This window comes from Astatotilapia calliptera, chromosome 8 (assembly GCF_964374335.1).
Source record: "Astatotilapia calliptera chromosome 8, fAstCal68.1, whole genome shotgun sequence".
Lineage (NCBI taxonomy): Eukaryota > Metazoa > Chordata > Actinopteri > Cichliformes > Cichlidae > Astatotilapia > Astatotilapia calliptera.
Window position 1 is genome coordinate 5,412,431 of NC_137429.1, and position 18,035 is coordinate 5,430,465.

At 39.1% G+C, this 18,035-nt stretch overlaps 1 protein-coding gene across 2 annotated transcripts in view; it reads left to right on the plus strand.

Moving 5' to 3' along the window:
• The window catches only part of LOC113028093 (vesicle-fusing ATPase-like), a 31,245-nt gene that overhangs the window by 1,174 nt on the left and 12,036 nt on the right, over window positions 1–18,035 (plus strand). The window contains exons 2-13 of one of the 2 annotated variants that reach the window (XM_026178082.2): window positions 3,297–3,382; window positions 4,135–4,231; window positions 6,200–6,239; window positions 9,034–9,200; window positions 9,422–9,529; window positions 9,758–9,833; window positions 10,252–10,407; window positions 13,030–13,229; window positions 15,725–15,890; window positions 16,044–16,118; window positions 16,785–16,972; window positions 17,815–17,910. In XM_026178082.2, coding sequence (XP_026033867.2) covers window positions 3,297–3,382; window positions 4,135–4,231; window positions 6,200–6,239; window positions 9,034–9,200; window positions 9,422–9,529; window positions 9,758–9,833; window positions 10,252–10,407; window positions 13,030–13,229; window positions 15,725–15,890; window positions 16,044–16,118; window positions 16,785–16,972; window positions 17,815–17,910 — 1,455 coding nt within the window. Of the gene's footprint in view, window positions 1–3,296; window positions 3,383–4,134; window positions 4,232–5,830; window positions 5,847–6,199; window positions 6,240–9,033; window positions 9,201–9,421; window positions 9,530–9,757; window positions 9,834–10,251; window positions 10,408–13,029; window positions 13,230–15,724; window positions 15,891–16,043; window positions 16,119–16,784; window positions 16,973–17,814; window positions 17,911–18,035 lie in introns of those variants that run through there. The other variant, XM_080305338.1, reaches the window with a different exon arrangement.

Consider the following 18,035-nt stretch of genomic DNA (forward strand, 5'->3'; position numbering starts at 1 on the left):
AAATTTAGTGTATTTGAAGGCATCTCTGTCAAGACGTGAGAGAATCTGATGCATTATAGTCAAGTTCATTTCATTTCATTTATTTATTCATTTTCAGGCACAACAAATACCTATATTGAACATAAAATACACAAAACAAAAAACAAAAATTGCCTGAAAAAGGAGTTGTATTTAATACAGTTAATACTATAGCATAATTCATGCGCAAAATATTAGTAACCATAGCTTTAAAATTAATGTAGTGATCGCCGTTTAGATTCACCTCGGCATAGTACAGGTGTTACTGTCAAAAAGAGAAAGAATGGGCTGTTCTCAGCCAGTGCAACATGTAAACGTGCATTTTGTCTGCGTACACACAGCCTTAGTTTTTAGTCAGTTTTGCTGTAGCTGTGTAAAACAAAGTGCCGCTGGATGAGAGTAAGAGGAAAGATCAATTATCTTCTTGTTTAAGCTCGTTAAACAGATGGTTTGCTAAAGGACTTTTATCAGATTTTTCCCAGTAAACGTCTTGAATGTTGATAACAGAAGTGAGGGCTGCTGTGGACTCTAGAAAAACATGTTCTTTCATTCCCCCAGTTCAACATCGCGGTCACTGTTTGCTGTGTGGAGCTAAGTTGTTAACTACACCCATATTGACAGTAAGCTTCACTGCTGTTCTGTCATCAAACTTATTGCTGAGAAAAACAGAGGCCTCTTGGGCTAAATCTTATAATAGATACTGAGTGTAGTTGCAAATGTGAGTCAAGTATGGTTTTACATGCCATGTCACCTTTCTGCTGTACAATAAAATTGAGTCTGTTCACCTGGACGTAGTGTTTTCAATGGGAGAAACATTTCATGATTCATCCAGGTGACTTCTTCAGTCTCAGAGGCTTTTTTAGGCTTTTTTTGGTACTTTAGTACTCTTTTTGTTCAGAGAGGAAGGGGAGGCGGCCCACTGAACATGGGCCAAGACACCTTCCTGCTATTGTTTTCCCTTTTTCAATGAACAAACCTAAAACAGTTCTTATTATCACCAACAACTCGCCAAAAAAATAACAATTCTTAATACTTTTGACCTCGGATAGACTGACAATCTGAGATTATCAGGAGAGCTAAAAGGCACAAGAAAGCCTACTTCCTGAAATGCTCAAAGTAGGCCAAGATTAACGTTTTTAGATCTAGGTCAGCACTTAATCATCTTTTTGGATATTTGAGATGAAAGCAGGTTAAATCTTGGTCGCTTTCTAAGAAGGATGTAATGAGATGGGGGTTTTCTTGTAATTTTCAAGATTTTGTTTCTACAGTAATTTGGTTTGGTAATGTTTTTTTTTTGCTACGCAGCCTGTGTGTGTCAGTATAAAGACTTGTGTATGAATTTGCCTTGAGACATTTTCTGTTTTCATAGTTTCATAATTATTTTTTTACACAACAGCCTGATGTGGAGTCATAAAGATCACTGAGCTGCAAACCTAGTGTGCAATTACAGTACAAAATGATTCTTCAAGGCCAGTCTAAGAGTTGACTAGGCTACGCAAAGAGAGTAGTAAAAAAAAGCATGCATGCACGTGACTCAGGTGTGCAGAAAGTTAATGTTCTGCTGTGGCTTTGACATCATTGCTTTGCATAGTGCAACTGACAGGAAAAAACCTACCAGCACAGAAAAAAAAGATTGTACAGGCCCGTGGTGCATTGGACTGCTAGTTTTAAACCTTTTTAAAGATTAGGGTGCACTAAACCAAAATTTGAATGCACACTTCATTAATACTGGCAATAAAAGGCTTCTTGGTTCAGCCATGACAGCACACGTGTGCTTCTATGCCAGTAAATTCAGCTGGGTAAATCCAAAAAGGAAGGAAATAATACAAATTATCATGTCACTTTCCCCATGATACCTTTAACTGGTAAAAGAAGTGAGGTAATGTGCTAACAGTTTTAGCTAAGTTGCAAAATTTAATTAATTAATTTACAATTAGTCTGGCCAAGTGTGATGATCTGATTCCTTTTTCAAATTCAAATCAAATTCAAATTTTATTTGTCACGTACACAGTCATACACAGTACGATATGTAGTGAAATGCTTGGACAACTGCTCGTGACCTAAAGAAAACAAAAAAGGAAAAGGCTATGAATAAGATAGGAAATAAATATGAAAAATTAAAAAGGGTAAATTTAACTAGGAAGGAATAAAATATAAATTAAGGTTAAAAATGAAATAACTGTACAACACAAATTAGAATGAAGGGTAAATTTAACTGGGAAGAATAAGATAAAATATATAAATTAAAGTTGAAAATAAAATAACTGTACAACAAAATACACAATATAGAACTATATAAGAATGTATGAAGAAATCTAAATATAAATAAATATATACACAATAACAGCAGCTGTACAAGTATTAACTAGAAATGAAGAATATAGTGACCAGTGTTGTGCAAAAACAAAGTCCAGAAAGTCCAGTGTGTGTGTAAGAACCATATGTGTGGGTCAGTACTGTGTGGTGGTGTGATTGAGAGACCGTATCGCCTGCGGGAAGAAGCTCCTCCTCAGTCTCTCTGTGTTGGTCTTCAGGGAGCGGAATCGCTTTCCTGACCTCAACAGAGAGAACAGTCTGTTGTTGGGATGGCTGAGGTCCTTCACGATCTTCCTGGCCTTGGTCCAGCACCGCCTGCTGTAGATTGAGTGCAGGTCAGGGAGCTCGGAGCGGATGGTGCGCTCAGCTGACCGCACAACCCTCTGTAGAGCTCGTCTGTCCTGCATGGTGCTGTTCCCGAACCAGGTTAAGATGTTTCCCGCCAGGATGCTCTCTATGGTGCAGGAGTAAAAGTTCCTGAGCACCTTGGAGGGCAGTTGGAAGTCTCTCAAGCGTCTGAGGTGGTAGAGACGCTGTCGGGCCTTTTTCACCACGGTGTTGATGTGACAGGACCATGACAGGTCCTGCGTGATGTGAACTCCGAGGTATTTGAAGCTGTCCACTCTCTCCACTGGGCACTCGTTGATGACGGGGGTCTGGTAGTTCCTCTCCTGCTTAGTGCTGAAGTCCACTATCAGCTCCTTTGTCTTACTGACGTTTAGAAGGAGGTTGTTCCTCTGGCACCAGTTCTCCAGATTCCTAATCTCCTTCAGGTAGGCCGTCTCGTTGTTATCAGAGATCAGGCCCACCATGTCATGTATGACCATAGGCCGACCAAACCTTTTACCCTGTGGTTTTTCTACACAAAGCCAACACAAGTGATGTAAAGACATAACTTGAGAAATGCTTTTATTTGTATTTTTTGTCTTTTGCAAAGTCACATTTTTTTTTTCTCTGTTCAGGTTATGCAAACGGCTCGATGCCCGTCAGACGAATTGTCGCTCACCAACTGTGCTATCGTCAGTGACAAGGATCAACATTTTGAACAGTGAGTCAGATTTTTGGTGTGCATCTACACAGGCTGTGTGTCTAGTTTCGTCAAACCAGTGGGTTTATGTATCAGCTGATAGTGATGTCTGCATTCAGATTTTTGACGTTCTAGTAGATCAGGGGTGCCCAATCCCGGTCCTCGAGAGCTACCGTCCTGCAGCTTTTAGATGCATCCTTGTTCCCACACACCTGAATCAAATGAATGGCTTGTTATCAGGCCTTTGCCAAACATGATGGCATGCTGAAGAGGTAATCAAACCATTTGATTCAGCTGTGTTGGAGTAGGGATGCATCTAAAAGCTGCAGGATAGTAGCTCTTGTGGACTGGGATTGGGCAGCCCTGTAGTAGATGGACAGACCCAGTTAACAGACCCCATTATGGGATGGATGTTTGTATGTCCATGGAATTTTCTGAGTCATGGTCTGATTAATCCAGTAAGATACAACTTAAAGTAAAATAGATACAAACTGTTGTTGTTATGCTGTTAAAAGGCCAAGAATGAACTGTCCATCATTCAGTTTATAATCATAAATTCATCAAAGACAATTAACGTAAACATGTTAGGTGCTTCTGTGAAGGACAGTCAAACATGTTACCATTACATTTATAATATATGACTTCATTCGTAACTCAAGCCAAGGTATCTTGTTTGAAAACCTTTGTCAAGACAAAAAAAAGTAATGGGATTTTGTTTGTTTCAAGTATTTGCTTCATGTTTGCTTTCCTTCTAATTCTTCGTCTCGATGCAGACACGTGATTGTGCGCAATTCAGCCCACAAGTATGTTTTCACCTTGAAGCCGCATTCCAGTGTGAACATCAACACCATCGCCTTCAGTCAGGCTCAGGTAGGCTTAAATGTTTGAGAGTTTCAGAGGATCCTTGGCTGCATGTTGTCACTGATTACTCAGTTCCTTGATGTATTTCCTGCAAATATGATATCTCGGTATTTTTACCGATACTTTTTTACCACGACTGTTTTCTGTAAGTACAGCGTCTTTAAATTCAAAGGTTGTAGATGTCAGGAGGACGTTAGCAGGTCTTAAATTGGGTAAAAACAAACTCAGATAAACTATAAAACATGACTTAAATAAATGTGTCATAAATGAATAAAGTTAAAATGCAGAAACAGTCTGTGCAAAATTAATTATCAGACCGTGCAATGCTCAAAGAAACAGCAAAATAACCCAAGAGATCTACCTCAGACTGTACAGGCCTCAGCTAGCATGTTAAATGTTAAGGTTCATGACAGCACCATTGGAGAAAGAGTGAACAAGTATGACTTGTTTGGAAGTGCTGCCAAAAGAAAGCCTCTTCTCTCCAAAAAGTAAACAGCAGCATGGCTCAAGTTTGCAAATTTATATGTGAACAACCCATAAGGATTCTGGAGCAATGTCCTTTGCATAGGTAAAGCGGAGATGTTTACCCATGATGTACAGTGCTACTTTGGCAAAAACTAAATAGTGGATATCAGTAACAACACCTCATGAGGGGGGGGGGGCTTGTTTTTCAGCCAACCTGAGCACCTCGCAGTCATTGAGTTGACCATGAACTTCTTTACATACAAAAGTATTCAGGTTTTACATGTGAGGCCATCTGTCCAACAGATACTAAATCATCAGGGGTAATTACACACGCTGCTTCTCCATTGTTTATTTTTTGTTAAATAATAATTACATAGTGTAATTTATGATGTGTTTCTGTTCATCTGAGGTTGCATTTACCTAACTTTAAGACCTGCTGTAGAATAGATCATTTATTATGTCCTGAAATGTAAAACCTTAGACTTGACAGAGTGTACTTTTTCTGTTTTATTGATGGTATATACTGTATTTTGAACAAAAGCAGCAGGTGAGCTGTTAGGTGTACAGCAGTGATTAGAGTGATTGACTGGAAAATGTGACTTCCTAGCACGTATTTAAAAGCAGAGGTAACCTGCGTCAGGAGCTGCTGTAGTTTTCAGGAAACTTAGTAAAACACTTCAACATTTTCACCTTTTGACCGATTGATGTTTTTAATCAGTAATAAATAGCTCAGTGTTTTGGATGAGAGGTTTCTATGAGTTCCTGAGCCACAGCTCATTACCTACAGTAGATTGCAGTAGTCACATGACCAAGCTGACCAGCATGGAAACTAAAACAATGCACTGTTTGGGACACAGTGAGCAGCAACAGACACAAATTTGTGTCATAGATAACTTCCACTTATTAAAAAAATGCATGAAAACACTTTGATGGTGTTCAACAAAGCATATTGTTGTGTATTGCTCTTTTAATCTTCATAGCAGTTTGCAATCTGATATTCTGACAAGTAAACTTAAAAACTGTGGTAGTTTGAGAGCTCTTTGCATGGACCTCTTTGTTTGTCTCAAACTGTCTGTTCCTGCTTTTTCCTCTTTTTGCCTTGCCTCTCTCTGCCTGCTCTTCTTCCATCTATAAACTTGGCAGCTACGACCGCACACAGGTACTACTGAAACCCCCTCAAAATGGTCTTATTTTACCACAAGAATTATACTTACTGAATGACCATTTAAAACACGGAAACTGAGTCTGCCTGCTGTCTCAAATAAAAATGGCTAGTTGCCCATCAAAGACACGAGTGATGTATTTCAGTGGAGTTTTGTGAAATAAGACCATCTCGCAGAGGAATGTTGCACTGTGAAACGTGCAGTGATGTTTTCTGTGTGGTAGCTTCGTAGGAAATGTTAGTGCCTTTTAGACTGCTAAATGTTAGCAAGGTTGTTGCCATAGTGCGTCACTTTTTAAGAGCAAATGATAAGGCGTGGAACTAAATCAATCACTTCTCTTTGTTCACAGAGAAAATGGGCAGGTATAATAATTGGACAAGAGATTGAAGGTGAGTTGAAGATTTAATCTTTTCAATGCATTTTTTATTTAAAGCTTTCCACATTTGGCCACTTGGGGGCAGCAGAGCAAAATGAATACAAAACATGAAGTTTTTTTTGCTTTTTGTTAATTTGTTTTCTCCCCATCTGACTTCTTCTGGAGAAAGAAGTCCCTCTTCACTTTACAGATATGTGATACCTCGTAAATAAGTAATAAAGTGTTCACTTCATTTTTCCTGGTTCATATTGGGGATGAATTTGTGAGACAGTACACAAGATTGACAGAAATCTCTGCATTTTCATCCTTTTTTCATCCTGTTATTCTCGAGGCTTTAGAATGCAGTTATACTGATATAGCTGATAATTAAGATAAATTCTGATAAAATATGGATAATTTCTCTTATGAGCAGCTCTCAGTAAAAGTTTCTTACATATATGTACAGGGTGCATAGACTAATGATTGCTATAGTAAATAGATGTGAAACTCATTTTAGTTCACAAGCCACATAGGGCCCATTAAAGAGAGCCAAACTAATGAAACCAGTGCACCACCAGTCTAAAAACACCTCTGACTTTAGCCTGAGTTTTGTGTAAAGAGGTTTCAGTATATTCTGAAAGGTCTAACACAAAACCTTTTGTGATTGCTACTGTTACATGGTTGTGTATTTATCAACAGAGTTTCAGTATTTCTCTCATAGAAGTGAATACCTTTAGAGTCACTGGCAACCAGATAAGAAGCACTAGCAGGGACCTTGAGGGTTCTTTGATGTAGCGTGCATACTTCTGACTGCACACTGCAGTCTTTCTCACTGTGCTAACTTCTGATGGTCTTATCATACAGATTTCTAATTGTGCGTGAGGTTAGAGGGTATAGCTATTATTCAAGTGTCAGGAAGGAATGAGGGAATATGATTTGCCCGGCAGATTGAAAGACAGTTTAACAATATGTGTAGGTGTTGCCTCTGCATATCTGTCACAGAGGCTAGCCAGCATCCAGTGAAAGAGGAAGACTTTCCTTTGATAGATATTTTTACTTAGCCCCCTCGGCTAAAGTGGTGCGTCTTACTTGATTTGGGGGGAAGAAAAGAATAAATGTCGTCATAGTTTTAAAATTTGATCCCCGTGAAAAACATGAAAGCCCTTACTCTTATTCTTCACGTATTCTTATTCATCAAATCACTATGTTTTGGTATTTAAACCTACCATGTATTTAATCATTCAAATCATTTTCATAATGAATATAAATGTGGTAGCAGTGTCTTCTAGTGACTATGATTAATTTGGGCATATTGAATGTGGATATTTCCACTACCTGGCAGCAGTGGAAATATCAGCACGCTACTTGCAGACTATCTCATTTTCATAACGAGATAGCAGCAGTTTGAAGAGATTCAGTTTAGAGTGAAAGGGGATGATGGATCATATCTAATTCAGGAGCTGCCTGGATTTCATTTGGTTTCTCACATTAAAGGCTGAAGGAGCTGCTGGCTGCTAACGAGGAGCTAGTGATGTGGTTATCCCTCCATATGCACTAATGAGCTCAAATTCAGCTATTTAGTTAGCATTTAACAAGAGATGAGAGGGATACTAGTAGATATAGCAACACTCTCTTTAAATTCTAAAGTTATACCTATCAGAACGTAATAAGTAACCTGGTGCTTAGCAGGTCTTAAAATTAGGTAAATAAAACCTCATATCAACTGCAAAAAAACTACATATTGCATTTCTTATTGCTTATTTTATAAAAACTAAGCCAAATGCAGAGGCAATGTGCAAAAAACTAGGTATATTTTACTGCCCTGTGTTGCTAATCAGCTTTATAAAAGCAACATTTTATCAGTTTGCTGTTCTGGACACTTTAGGTGTTAACAAAATGCAAAGGAGGAATGATGCCAGCAGTAATCAACTGTAACTGCTCATCAATCTGGGAGTGGTTAAAAAAAGTCAATTTTCACATTCCGACACATTTTGAAGTCCATCATTCTGCAGTGAGAAAGATTATTCACAAGTGGAAAACTCTAAACAGTTGCCAGTGTTCCCAGGAAGAGACCTAGCACATTCTTCTTTGGAAGTGTTGCCTCCTCTATTTACAAAGAACATGGCAGCATGGCTCAGGTTTGCAAAATTGCATCTGAAACTTGTGGTTTTGCACATCAGTTTATTCTGCTTTTATTTACATTTTGTTAGGCTTCATAGCCTTTTCAAACAGACAGTATAGTACAGTTTTTTAGTTTTAGTAAAGCTACTAATGTCATAACAGATTGAAATGTTTTTAGGCAACGGTGGTGATAAAAACAGCTTTCATGATGTCTTTTTTGAAAGTTTCTCCTTTTTCGTTTACATCAGCAGGCATAATAAATCGTTTGGGATCAGTGTTTGGAAAGAGTCGAGGAGCTAAATAACAAGATGGAACAAGAGAAGCACTGACTTCTATCCAAATAACATGACTCCAGACAAATTCTAATGTTGCGCTTTACATGGTGGATATATGAATTGGCAACTGTTTCCTCACTTGTTCACTATGAAGTATTATCTTCAATGTAACTTTGTGTTTTGAAAACTGCTATACAAATAAAGTGATTTTTATTATTCGGACAGCTTTATTAGGTGATATAATAAACATTTTTACACATGCACTACAGTCCTACACTTTTTCAAACATTACTTTAGCTGTTTGCAAAAATACCAACTGTCACATCCAGCGTTAAATAGTCTGCCAGCTCCCCACTACAGTGCCCATGAGCAATGATTCAGGTTAACGAGAAATACTTTGTGCTTTCATTTTGTTCTTTTCTGCCATCACAGTGTCAAACTACACGTTTGACAAGTCCAAACAGTGTGTAAGCAGCATGACCGTGGAAATCGACTTCCTGCAGAAGAAGCATGCAGACAGCAAGGCCTACGACACAGACAAGATGGCTGCTGAGGTTCTCCAGAGCTTCAACAACCAGGCCTTCAGTGTTGGCCAGCAGGTGCTTTTTGGCTTTAACACTTTAAATACTGATTCTAAAACGAAACCGGAGACCAGTTTTAAAATGAAGCTTAGTAACACCTTTACACATAAATTTAAGAGTAAATATGTGATCATTTAAACTTGTTTACTACTTAAATGTGTGTGTGCTTGTTAAACTGATTATCTATGTGTGTTTTTGTTCGTTTTGTCCTGTGCATGTATCTTCTTTTTTAAAACCAGCTCGTGTTGAGTTTCTGCGAAAAGCTGTTCATCTTGGTGGTTAAAGATATGGAGGCCATGGACCCCAGCATCCTGAGGGGAGGACATGGTTCTGGGAAGAAACAGAAGGTATCTGGAGAATATTTTTAATGCTGTCCCTTGATGTTCACTCACCTATATACCATGGTAGCTATTGATTTTAATCCATACAGTTTATCTTAAACCTTCTCAGGTAGTTAAAGGGCCAGATGTTGTACCTGAATGTTGATTTCAAACAGGTTGATGCTGTTATTGAGGCAGTGAAAACAGGGCAGTGTCTCAAGCCAGTTATCATCTTACTTTTGCTTGTTTCTTTAGATTGACATTGGTTTGTTGGTGGCAAACAGTCAGGTGATTTTTGAGAAAGCAGAGAACTCATCCGTAATCCTGGCCGGTGAGTGTCGGACTTTTACTTTTTCTCTCATTGTAAAAATAGATTCTCATATGCCTACACTTAATACAAAGTGCAAATGTGACTGCTAAAACCACTACACCTGTTACACCTGCATTTACATACATCTACATTAACTACATCTGAAGCAATTCTCTAAAGTACCACAAGGGGGCACACTTCACTCACTTAGCTTGGCCTTTGGGGTTTAAAGGCATTGGGTGACTTATTAATGCAATACTTTAAATACAGAAACCAAAACTGGCTCAAGGAGAGTTTAAAGTTACATTTTAAAATTTTAATTAACTTTGATGCACATCAAAATAAAGCTTGCAACGTCTAAGACACTAACAAACGGAGGAAAAAGGAATTAAGTGTACTGTTGAGTGAATAATAAACATTTTTATGTTTTACCCTTCAGGGAAATCTAAGACTCGAGAGTCACGTCAGTCTATTATTAGCCCAGACTGGAACTTTGAGAGGATGGGCATTGGCGGCCTTGACAAGGAGTTTTCGGACATCTTCCGGAGAGCCTTCGCCTCCCGAGTGTTCCCTCCAGACATAGTTGAACAGATGGGTAAGCCCCCCTGGTTTTGTCATCCCGTATTCATTTGTTTGTGGCTCTTTTTCCACTTTTTATACTGCCATGCTTAAAGTCTGATGATGATTTAAGACATCTGTGTGATGAGGCCATAACTGGCCAACAAAAAGAAGTTCGGTTGTGTCAAAATCTATGAAAAAATGACCCTATTTCTTACTTCATCTATGATCTCAGGAAACTGTTTCATGATGATGTTACTGTCTAAACTGTTTCTACTCTTATTGGCTCTAATATGGAGTTCATTTTTTAAATTATCATCCCATTTGGAGTGATAAAGCACTGATCCTCAGTGTTTTGTCAAAGAATTTCATAGTCACTCGATATGAGTGCATTTGTCCATACTTGATGAACATTAACAACCAAAATGTGGAAAGAAAAAATCAATCCTAATAATCACTGTTTTTCTCTGTCTCAGTATTTCTTCCACTGTTCATCAGATTAAAGAGATTACTCATGCTAAATGTAATCAGTGTTTTCAGTTATTACATTCAGCTTGTGTTTAATCCTTTCGTCGACGTAACACAAACATAACGTCGAATAATTCCTCTGAGAAATGCAGCAGCATTACCTGAATCGGCAACCCCCACAGTGAGGGAACAATCAAAGCAGTGTCCTTTCTGGGTGCCTGGACCGTGACTAAATTCCCTGCTATCCCCTCTCATTAATAAATCTTTGACAGCAATCAGATTACAATGATGATTCATTTGCCAAAAGGACAGCAGCTCATTCTAATGAAAGCCATCAGGCGGTCTTTGTGACTAATACGCAAACCCTCGCTTCTCACACGCATTCACACACATCTGTCCTAATCCTTGCTCCAAGAAGCTAACAGTCTTGTGAAAACCTGCTGTAAGGACCCCCAAAGCATGGCAAATATACACTTTACATGAGTTTCCCAGACTCTCCATACCTGCAGAGCTAAGAGCGGCAGTGTCCAGCAGTGTGCGAGCTGACCTTTAAACAGTTGGTTGTGTGCAGGGATTGGCCTTTGGCTGTGCCCAGCTGGATGTTCTAATGAGATGGCATGTCCTGATAGCGCACCCAGCAAAAGGTAAAGTGGTAATTGGCAGGCGTGGGGAGCAGGCGGTGCAGGTGCTGACAGAGCGGCAATATGCGTGCATACGTCACACATGATGTGTGTGTACCTGAGATGCTGAGAGCTTCACCTTGTCTCCCCTTTGCTCCCAGAGAGGTGAAGCAGACAGAGAGAAGCTTCAGTGCTTGCTCTTCCAAACCCGACACAACCACATCACTTCTCCCCACCTTGCAAGAGAAGCCAACCCCCTCGTCTCTACGCTCTCACCTGTCAGACTGGGCCGCTTTTCCCTCAGCAGGCCAAATGGCAACTCAGATGGTTATCTGTGGCCTCTCAATTAGTCTGAGCTAAATGTCATTAACCAGGTGCAAAAGGCCATTTAAAAGAACCACACTGTAAACATTACCGAGTGGAGAGCTCATGGATTCCACGCATGATCTTCTTGGAGAAGAAGCAAGTCTTTGAAGGAAATCTTAAGTGCTGGAATTATACGGCTTACACTTCTGCTCCTTGGTCTGATCATTAAGTTCATAATCTTAAAATTAACAGCAGCTCAAGATATTTTAAGGTGATATGAATGTGCATCAATGGAGGTGAGGTAGAGTAGGAATTGCAAAGAATGCCTACTCTACTCTGTTCATGTTCATCACACATTTACCCCCCAGTCAAAGGGGGAAAGGTCAAAAATGGCTGTATTTCTTAAGAAAACTAAATTCATATTTCAGCTTCTTGTTAATATCTGTAGACAAACTATAGAAACTTCATCACCTAACACTAACACCTTACTGGCTGACTAAAACTTTGCAGGGCGTCACTGCAGTCCCTTCTCAGTCAACAAAAAAGTAATCCATTAAGATCATTTCTATAAAAGGCTAACATATAGCCAACTTCTTACGAAGGATTGAATATTAAGCTTGAGAATGACGACAGAGCGATAATACACCACAATACTAGGGTGTATGCCAACATTTTGCAGCTGCTACATTGTATAAAGCTAAATTATTGTCCGAAATCTTGGGTAATGAACAACACTTAAAGCAAATGCCTTCTCCTGTTGAATTACTATTTTCTTTTAACTGGAGAAGCCATTGGTCATCCTTCTTACGTAACCTCTGGGCTCTCCAGTGTAACTAGCAGATTTCCAGGCCAAGACTTCCTGTTCTTTTGCTTGTCTATGTTTACTAGTGCATATATATATATTTAAACACAGCTAAAATAAAGCTAAAACATTAGTGGTTTTGAATTTGCATTTCAGCAACGTAGTTCTCCACGGACTGTTTACCTGTTTGCAGCCAGAGCCTACTCAAATGTGGCTGATCAATACAACCTGGACTGCAGACAGAAACCAGATAGCTTCTGGTATCAAATCCCTTATCCCTTTGTGAATAGATTTAGCACATTCTTATGCAGACATCTGTTTAAATAGGTAACTGTTTTGGAAACATATGATACAATTTATGCATTTTGCCACTGATTTCTACTCATTTTCTAGCTGTTAAAGTGAACTGTGGGTGCTCGGTTTAACATCAGCTCCTCTCCTCTGCTTGTCCATCTGTCTCCAGGCTGTAAACATGTGAAGGGAATCCTGCTGTACGGGCCCCCAGGCTGTGGTAAAACCCTGATGGCACGACAGATTGGCAAGATGCTGAAGGCCCGGGAGCCAAAGATCGTCAACGGCCCTGAGATTCTCAACAAGTATGTGGGAGAGTCTGAGGCGAACATCAGGAAGCTGTTTGCAGATGCAGAGGATGAACAGAAGAGGGTGAGAATAGGACACGATGTACATTTTGTATTGTTCTTCCACAACAGAGCCAGCTTACCAAAGCAGAGCAAACATAAAAGTCCTGTTTGTATTAATAAACGAGTCTGTTTTGTTGCAGCTTCCAAGTAATATTGGCTGTGTTGCTAGAACTTTCCTAAACTTCTAATCTAGAAGTCATCAAAAGTCACTGTGTTTGTTCAGAGTATTTTCTCAGTAGCTATTAGTATTCTTCCAGCATCCCAGTGAAATACTGATAAGCACTGCAGAAAAAATCTAATTTCTCAAGAGTGGAGAGATCTGCCCTTTAGCCAGACATAGCTGTAATGACTTTTTAAAGTTTGTGCGTGTGTGTGTGTGTGTGTTTGAAAGGGAAGAGGGGCCACTGAAACCCAGCAGTGATAGTTGGTTTGGATGGTGTGACATAAGCCTCACTCTGCACCACTTAATGAGGGGCTGGGTTCTCTTTGACCTCCTATAAGACCTCCCTACAAACCCCCACACACACCGTGTATGTGTGTGACATTAACAGCTCTACACCTGCTTTAAAAGCTACGTCAGAGTCTGACAGGTCCGTAGATGGAGCGATAACCCCCCACCCGGCTGCTCCATCGCTTTTTTTTCATTCATTCATAAGAGGCTCAATACTTGTATTCAGCTCAGGATGAAAGAAAAGCAGTCACGGTTTCTTCTTGCTATGCTTCTGTGTCTCAGCTGAAAAAAAATGTAATTTGATTTTATATTTTACAAGGTTATTATAGTTTAATAGTATACTTTTTAGTAGTTTTATTTTAGTTTTATTTTAATGTAAATTTACAATTTCCTTATATTTTCCTTATGTTTGCTGTGTGGATTTTACTTTAAATTTGGTTTTTATTGTTAAAAATGTAATTTTTTCTATTAGTCTCACTCTTGGGTTGAGTATCTTTTCATATAATAGGGGGCATTTTTAAAAAACAGTTTTTACAATATAAAAACTTGACTCACATTTTCCACTTTCAGTAAAAAGTTTACTTTCAAATTTTATTTTATTAACAAAAATATGTATTTTTTGTTTTTATGTTATTTTAGGAAGCTTCTTTTTTTTATTCTTCTGCCTCTGCAAGGTGCTAGATGGAAAGCCATTTTATGGAGTTCCACATTAAATCACTGTAAATTGAATTGGATGTCAAGAAAATACAGGTCAGCCAAGGAGAGGTAGTACCCAGCTGTAATAACACTGCTGTGCTTACTTTTTGTTCACTAAACATTTAAATGAATGTCCAAACCAGAACTTCCTATGGTTTGCCAGCTTCAGATCTTACAAAAAAAATGCCTGAGACTTTAGTTATTCCAGTTTCATTAACCAGATTTTCTTATTTTGAGAATTTTAGTAGCCAAAACAAAGTCAGTTTTCTGCACATCTTCCAATAAAATGCAGCTGTATCAGGTGCGTCTAAGCTCCAGGGCAGAAAACTTTTGGAGGACAGAAATGGACCGCAGCACACTGATGAATTTTCAGCCTTGAGTTGTGCAGGCAGATGAACTTTTCCACAGAATTCAATGGCCAGCACCAACATACTTTACCCGAGGACCTGAAAACTGACTCCCAGAACTAAGAGACAATTATAATATTGTAAGACCTTGAAAATAACAGACAGCTCCTTAAAACCAACCCCCTGTTTATTTGGTAAACTTATTCATACACCTATATGTTTAAGAAATTAAGCTACAAGCAAAATTAAGCGTGTTTGAGAAGGAAAAAAAGTTTAAAATACACATTTGTGTTTGTCTATAGTTTATCTTTTAGACATTTTTGCAAATTGGTGCATGTTTAAAGGTGTTATCTCTTTTCTTATACTCTGTGTATATACAGCGCTTATATCCTCCAGATGTTCCAGATGTACTCCTTTCAATAAGTTTTAACAGAGAGGGCTTTGTTCATTTATCATTCAGTGCATGATTTAGTGCAAAAGATGGACTCGTTCTGGCTGTTGGAAGTAATTTCTGATTTATAGACAAATAAAAACCTTTGACTTTTATATGGCAATAAAATCAAACAAGAACTATGTATCTATACTATCCAGTTCTGATTTCAGTTTAGGAAAAGTGTGTCAGGAAGGTCATATTTATCTAGATAAATCTGAATTTTTATATTTAAGCATTACCTTTTCTAAGGCTTCTAATATAAAGAGAGAATGTTCCTTAATTGATTTGTAAACAGGGAAAGTTTTTTTTTAACCCCCGTAGTTCATCTGTGTTGTCTCCCCTGTAGTAAATATGATAAACATGCATATCACTTTTGCGCTTTCAGGTAAGTAGGTGTAACTGTGTAACACCATCTCCTGCAAAATTACTTATATCCAGCATGACAGATGTAGAAAAACTGGATTTACTCAGCATTATCGAGGCGATGTCCTCCCTGCTTGTGTGAACAGATGGTATAGGATAAAGGTGCAAAGCAGGTATTTACAGTTTACACATTAATCTTCTTCCTCTGCGTCTGTGTCGGCGAACAGCTCGGTGCCAACAGCGGCCTTCACATCATCATATTTGATGAAATTGACGCCATCTGTAAGCAGCGTGGCAGCATGGCAGGAAGCACAGGAGTCCATGACACCGTGGTTAACCAGCTGCTATCCAAGATCGATGGAGTGGAGCAACTCAACAACATCCTGGTCATAGGTGCAAACATGCAGACATTTTCTCGCAGTATATGTAAACTAGCATAAACACTTTCACATTTAAATCCTGTCCTGTGTCACGCCTGAACAGCCAAACTCTGTCTCATTACTTTTGTTCTTCCCTTTCTTCTGGTTTCTTTTCTTTCTGCCTCAGGTATGACCAACAGGCCCGACCTGATAGATGAGGCCTTGTTGAGGCCAGGAAGACTGGAGGTGAAGATGGAGATTGGTAAGAAGTAGCGAACACACAGAATTTCATTCAGTAGACTTAAAACAGCGTGTCCACAGCATGTCTTTTGTCCTTTCTTCCTTCTCTTACCCAAACTGGTCACGGCAGATGGCCCCGCCCCTCCCTGAGCCTGGTTCTGCTGGAGGTTTCTTCCTGTTAAAAGGGAGTTTTTCCTTCCCACTGTCGCCAAAGCGCTTGCTCATAGGGGGTCATCTGATTGTTGGGGGTTTCTCTGCTGTATTATTGTAAGGTCTACCTTACAATAAAGTGCCTTGAGGCAACCTTTGTTGTAATTTGGTGCTGTATAAATAAAACTGAATTGAACTGAAAAGAAAGTTAAAATGATTATAAAGAACATATTTTTAAAACCTATGAAGTAATTAGTTAAAGTATTTGCTCAAATAATTAATAGAAAATCAGTGAAAATACTTCTACTGTGGGTCAGAAAGTCTTAAAAACAGTGTAAATAAGTAATACTCGTGCTATCAAATGAAGAAGTAATGTATCTTATGCAGATTTCTGCAAGTTAATACCAGCAGCCTTACTGGTAAAGCTCAATGGATACAAGGCTGTTATCAGCTGTGACTCTTTGACTGTGTGCACTACAGAACCAGTACACCACACGCGGTCACTTTCTCCATTTCCTTTTCCACTTTATTCTTCAAGGCTTACCGGATGAAACTGGGCGAATTCAGATCCTCAACATCCACACAGCGAGGATGCGGGAGAACAAACTGCTGGCTAGCGATGTCGACGTTAAAGAGCTGGCTGTGGAAACCAAGAACTACAGCGGTGCTGAACTGGAGGGTCTGGTCAGAGCTGCTCAGTCCACAGCCATGAACAGACACATCAAGGTCAGTCCAAGGAGCTTATTTACTGTCCATTTATTAATGTGTATGTTTTTTGGGTTATAGAAAACAAGGAAATAATAGTAAAATGCCCTCAGAGCAATATGTTCCTCACTAATATAAGAGTTAAAATACTGGCAAGCAACCAGTATTTTCCACAAGCCAATACGCACTATAAAAAGCAAATACAAAGTTTAATTAAAGGGCAGTAAATTTAAAAAGAAAACTAAAGGAAGAGAAGAAGGAAAGTAGAAGTAATGCAAAAAATGTATTCAACTTTTGAAAACCTGTTCTTTTTATATTAGATACATTATTTTCAAAAGCACTGACAGGAACAGTGTCATGTTCCTGGCTTAAGTTGCAGGCCACACACCTGGTGGGCATAATATATGGTATTATAGTGCCAGTTTAAGCAGCCACCCAGGTGTCGAAGGGTTGGGTAGGTATCCAGGTGTGTGTGCTTGTGTGTGTGCCCTCCCTTAAGTGTTTTATCAGGTGCATTGGCTCAAATCTATACTGCTCAGTAAGGCACAAAGATAAGGTGAAGTTCTCATCTGTTAAGCATTCTGCCCCCGCAGAGCAGCAGATATTGGAGGGTGATGATAAATGACAGACACATGTCTGATGGCAGCGATGTTTCTCTTCACTCCTTTAGGCACTTATTCTTCCCTCCCTCCGTCTCTCTGTCTGACCTTTCTGCTCTGAGGGAGTACATTGTCTTCTGACACATTTTGCAATCTACATGTGCAGTACTTCATTTAATGGATTTCACGAGACAGGGTACGGAGTTCATTCGAAGCAATTTGCTGTCTCTGTACCTGTGCTGTTTGTCTGTTGCTCTGATGTAGGCCAGCAACACAGTGGAGGTAAACATGGAGACGGCGGAAAAACTGCAGGTCAGCAGGATAGACTTCATGGCCTCGCTGAATAACGACATCAAACCCGTAAGTTACTGTGCACATGTCTCTCTTAAGTTCTTAAACATGAAATGCAAAGTACAGTGAAATAAAAGTAACATTAATAATCAAAATAACCTGAAGTTTAACTCAACCATTCCCACCTTCTCTGG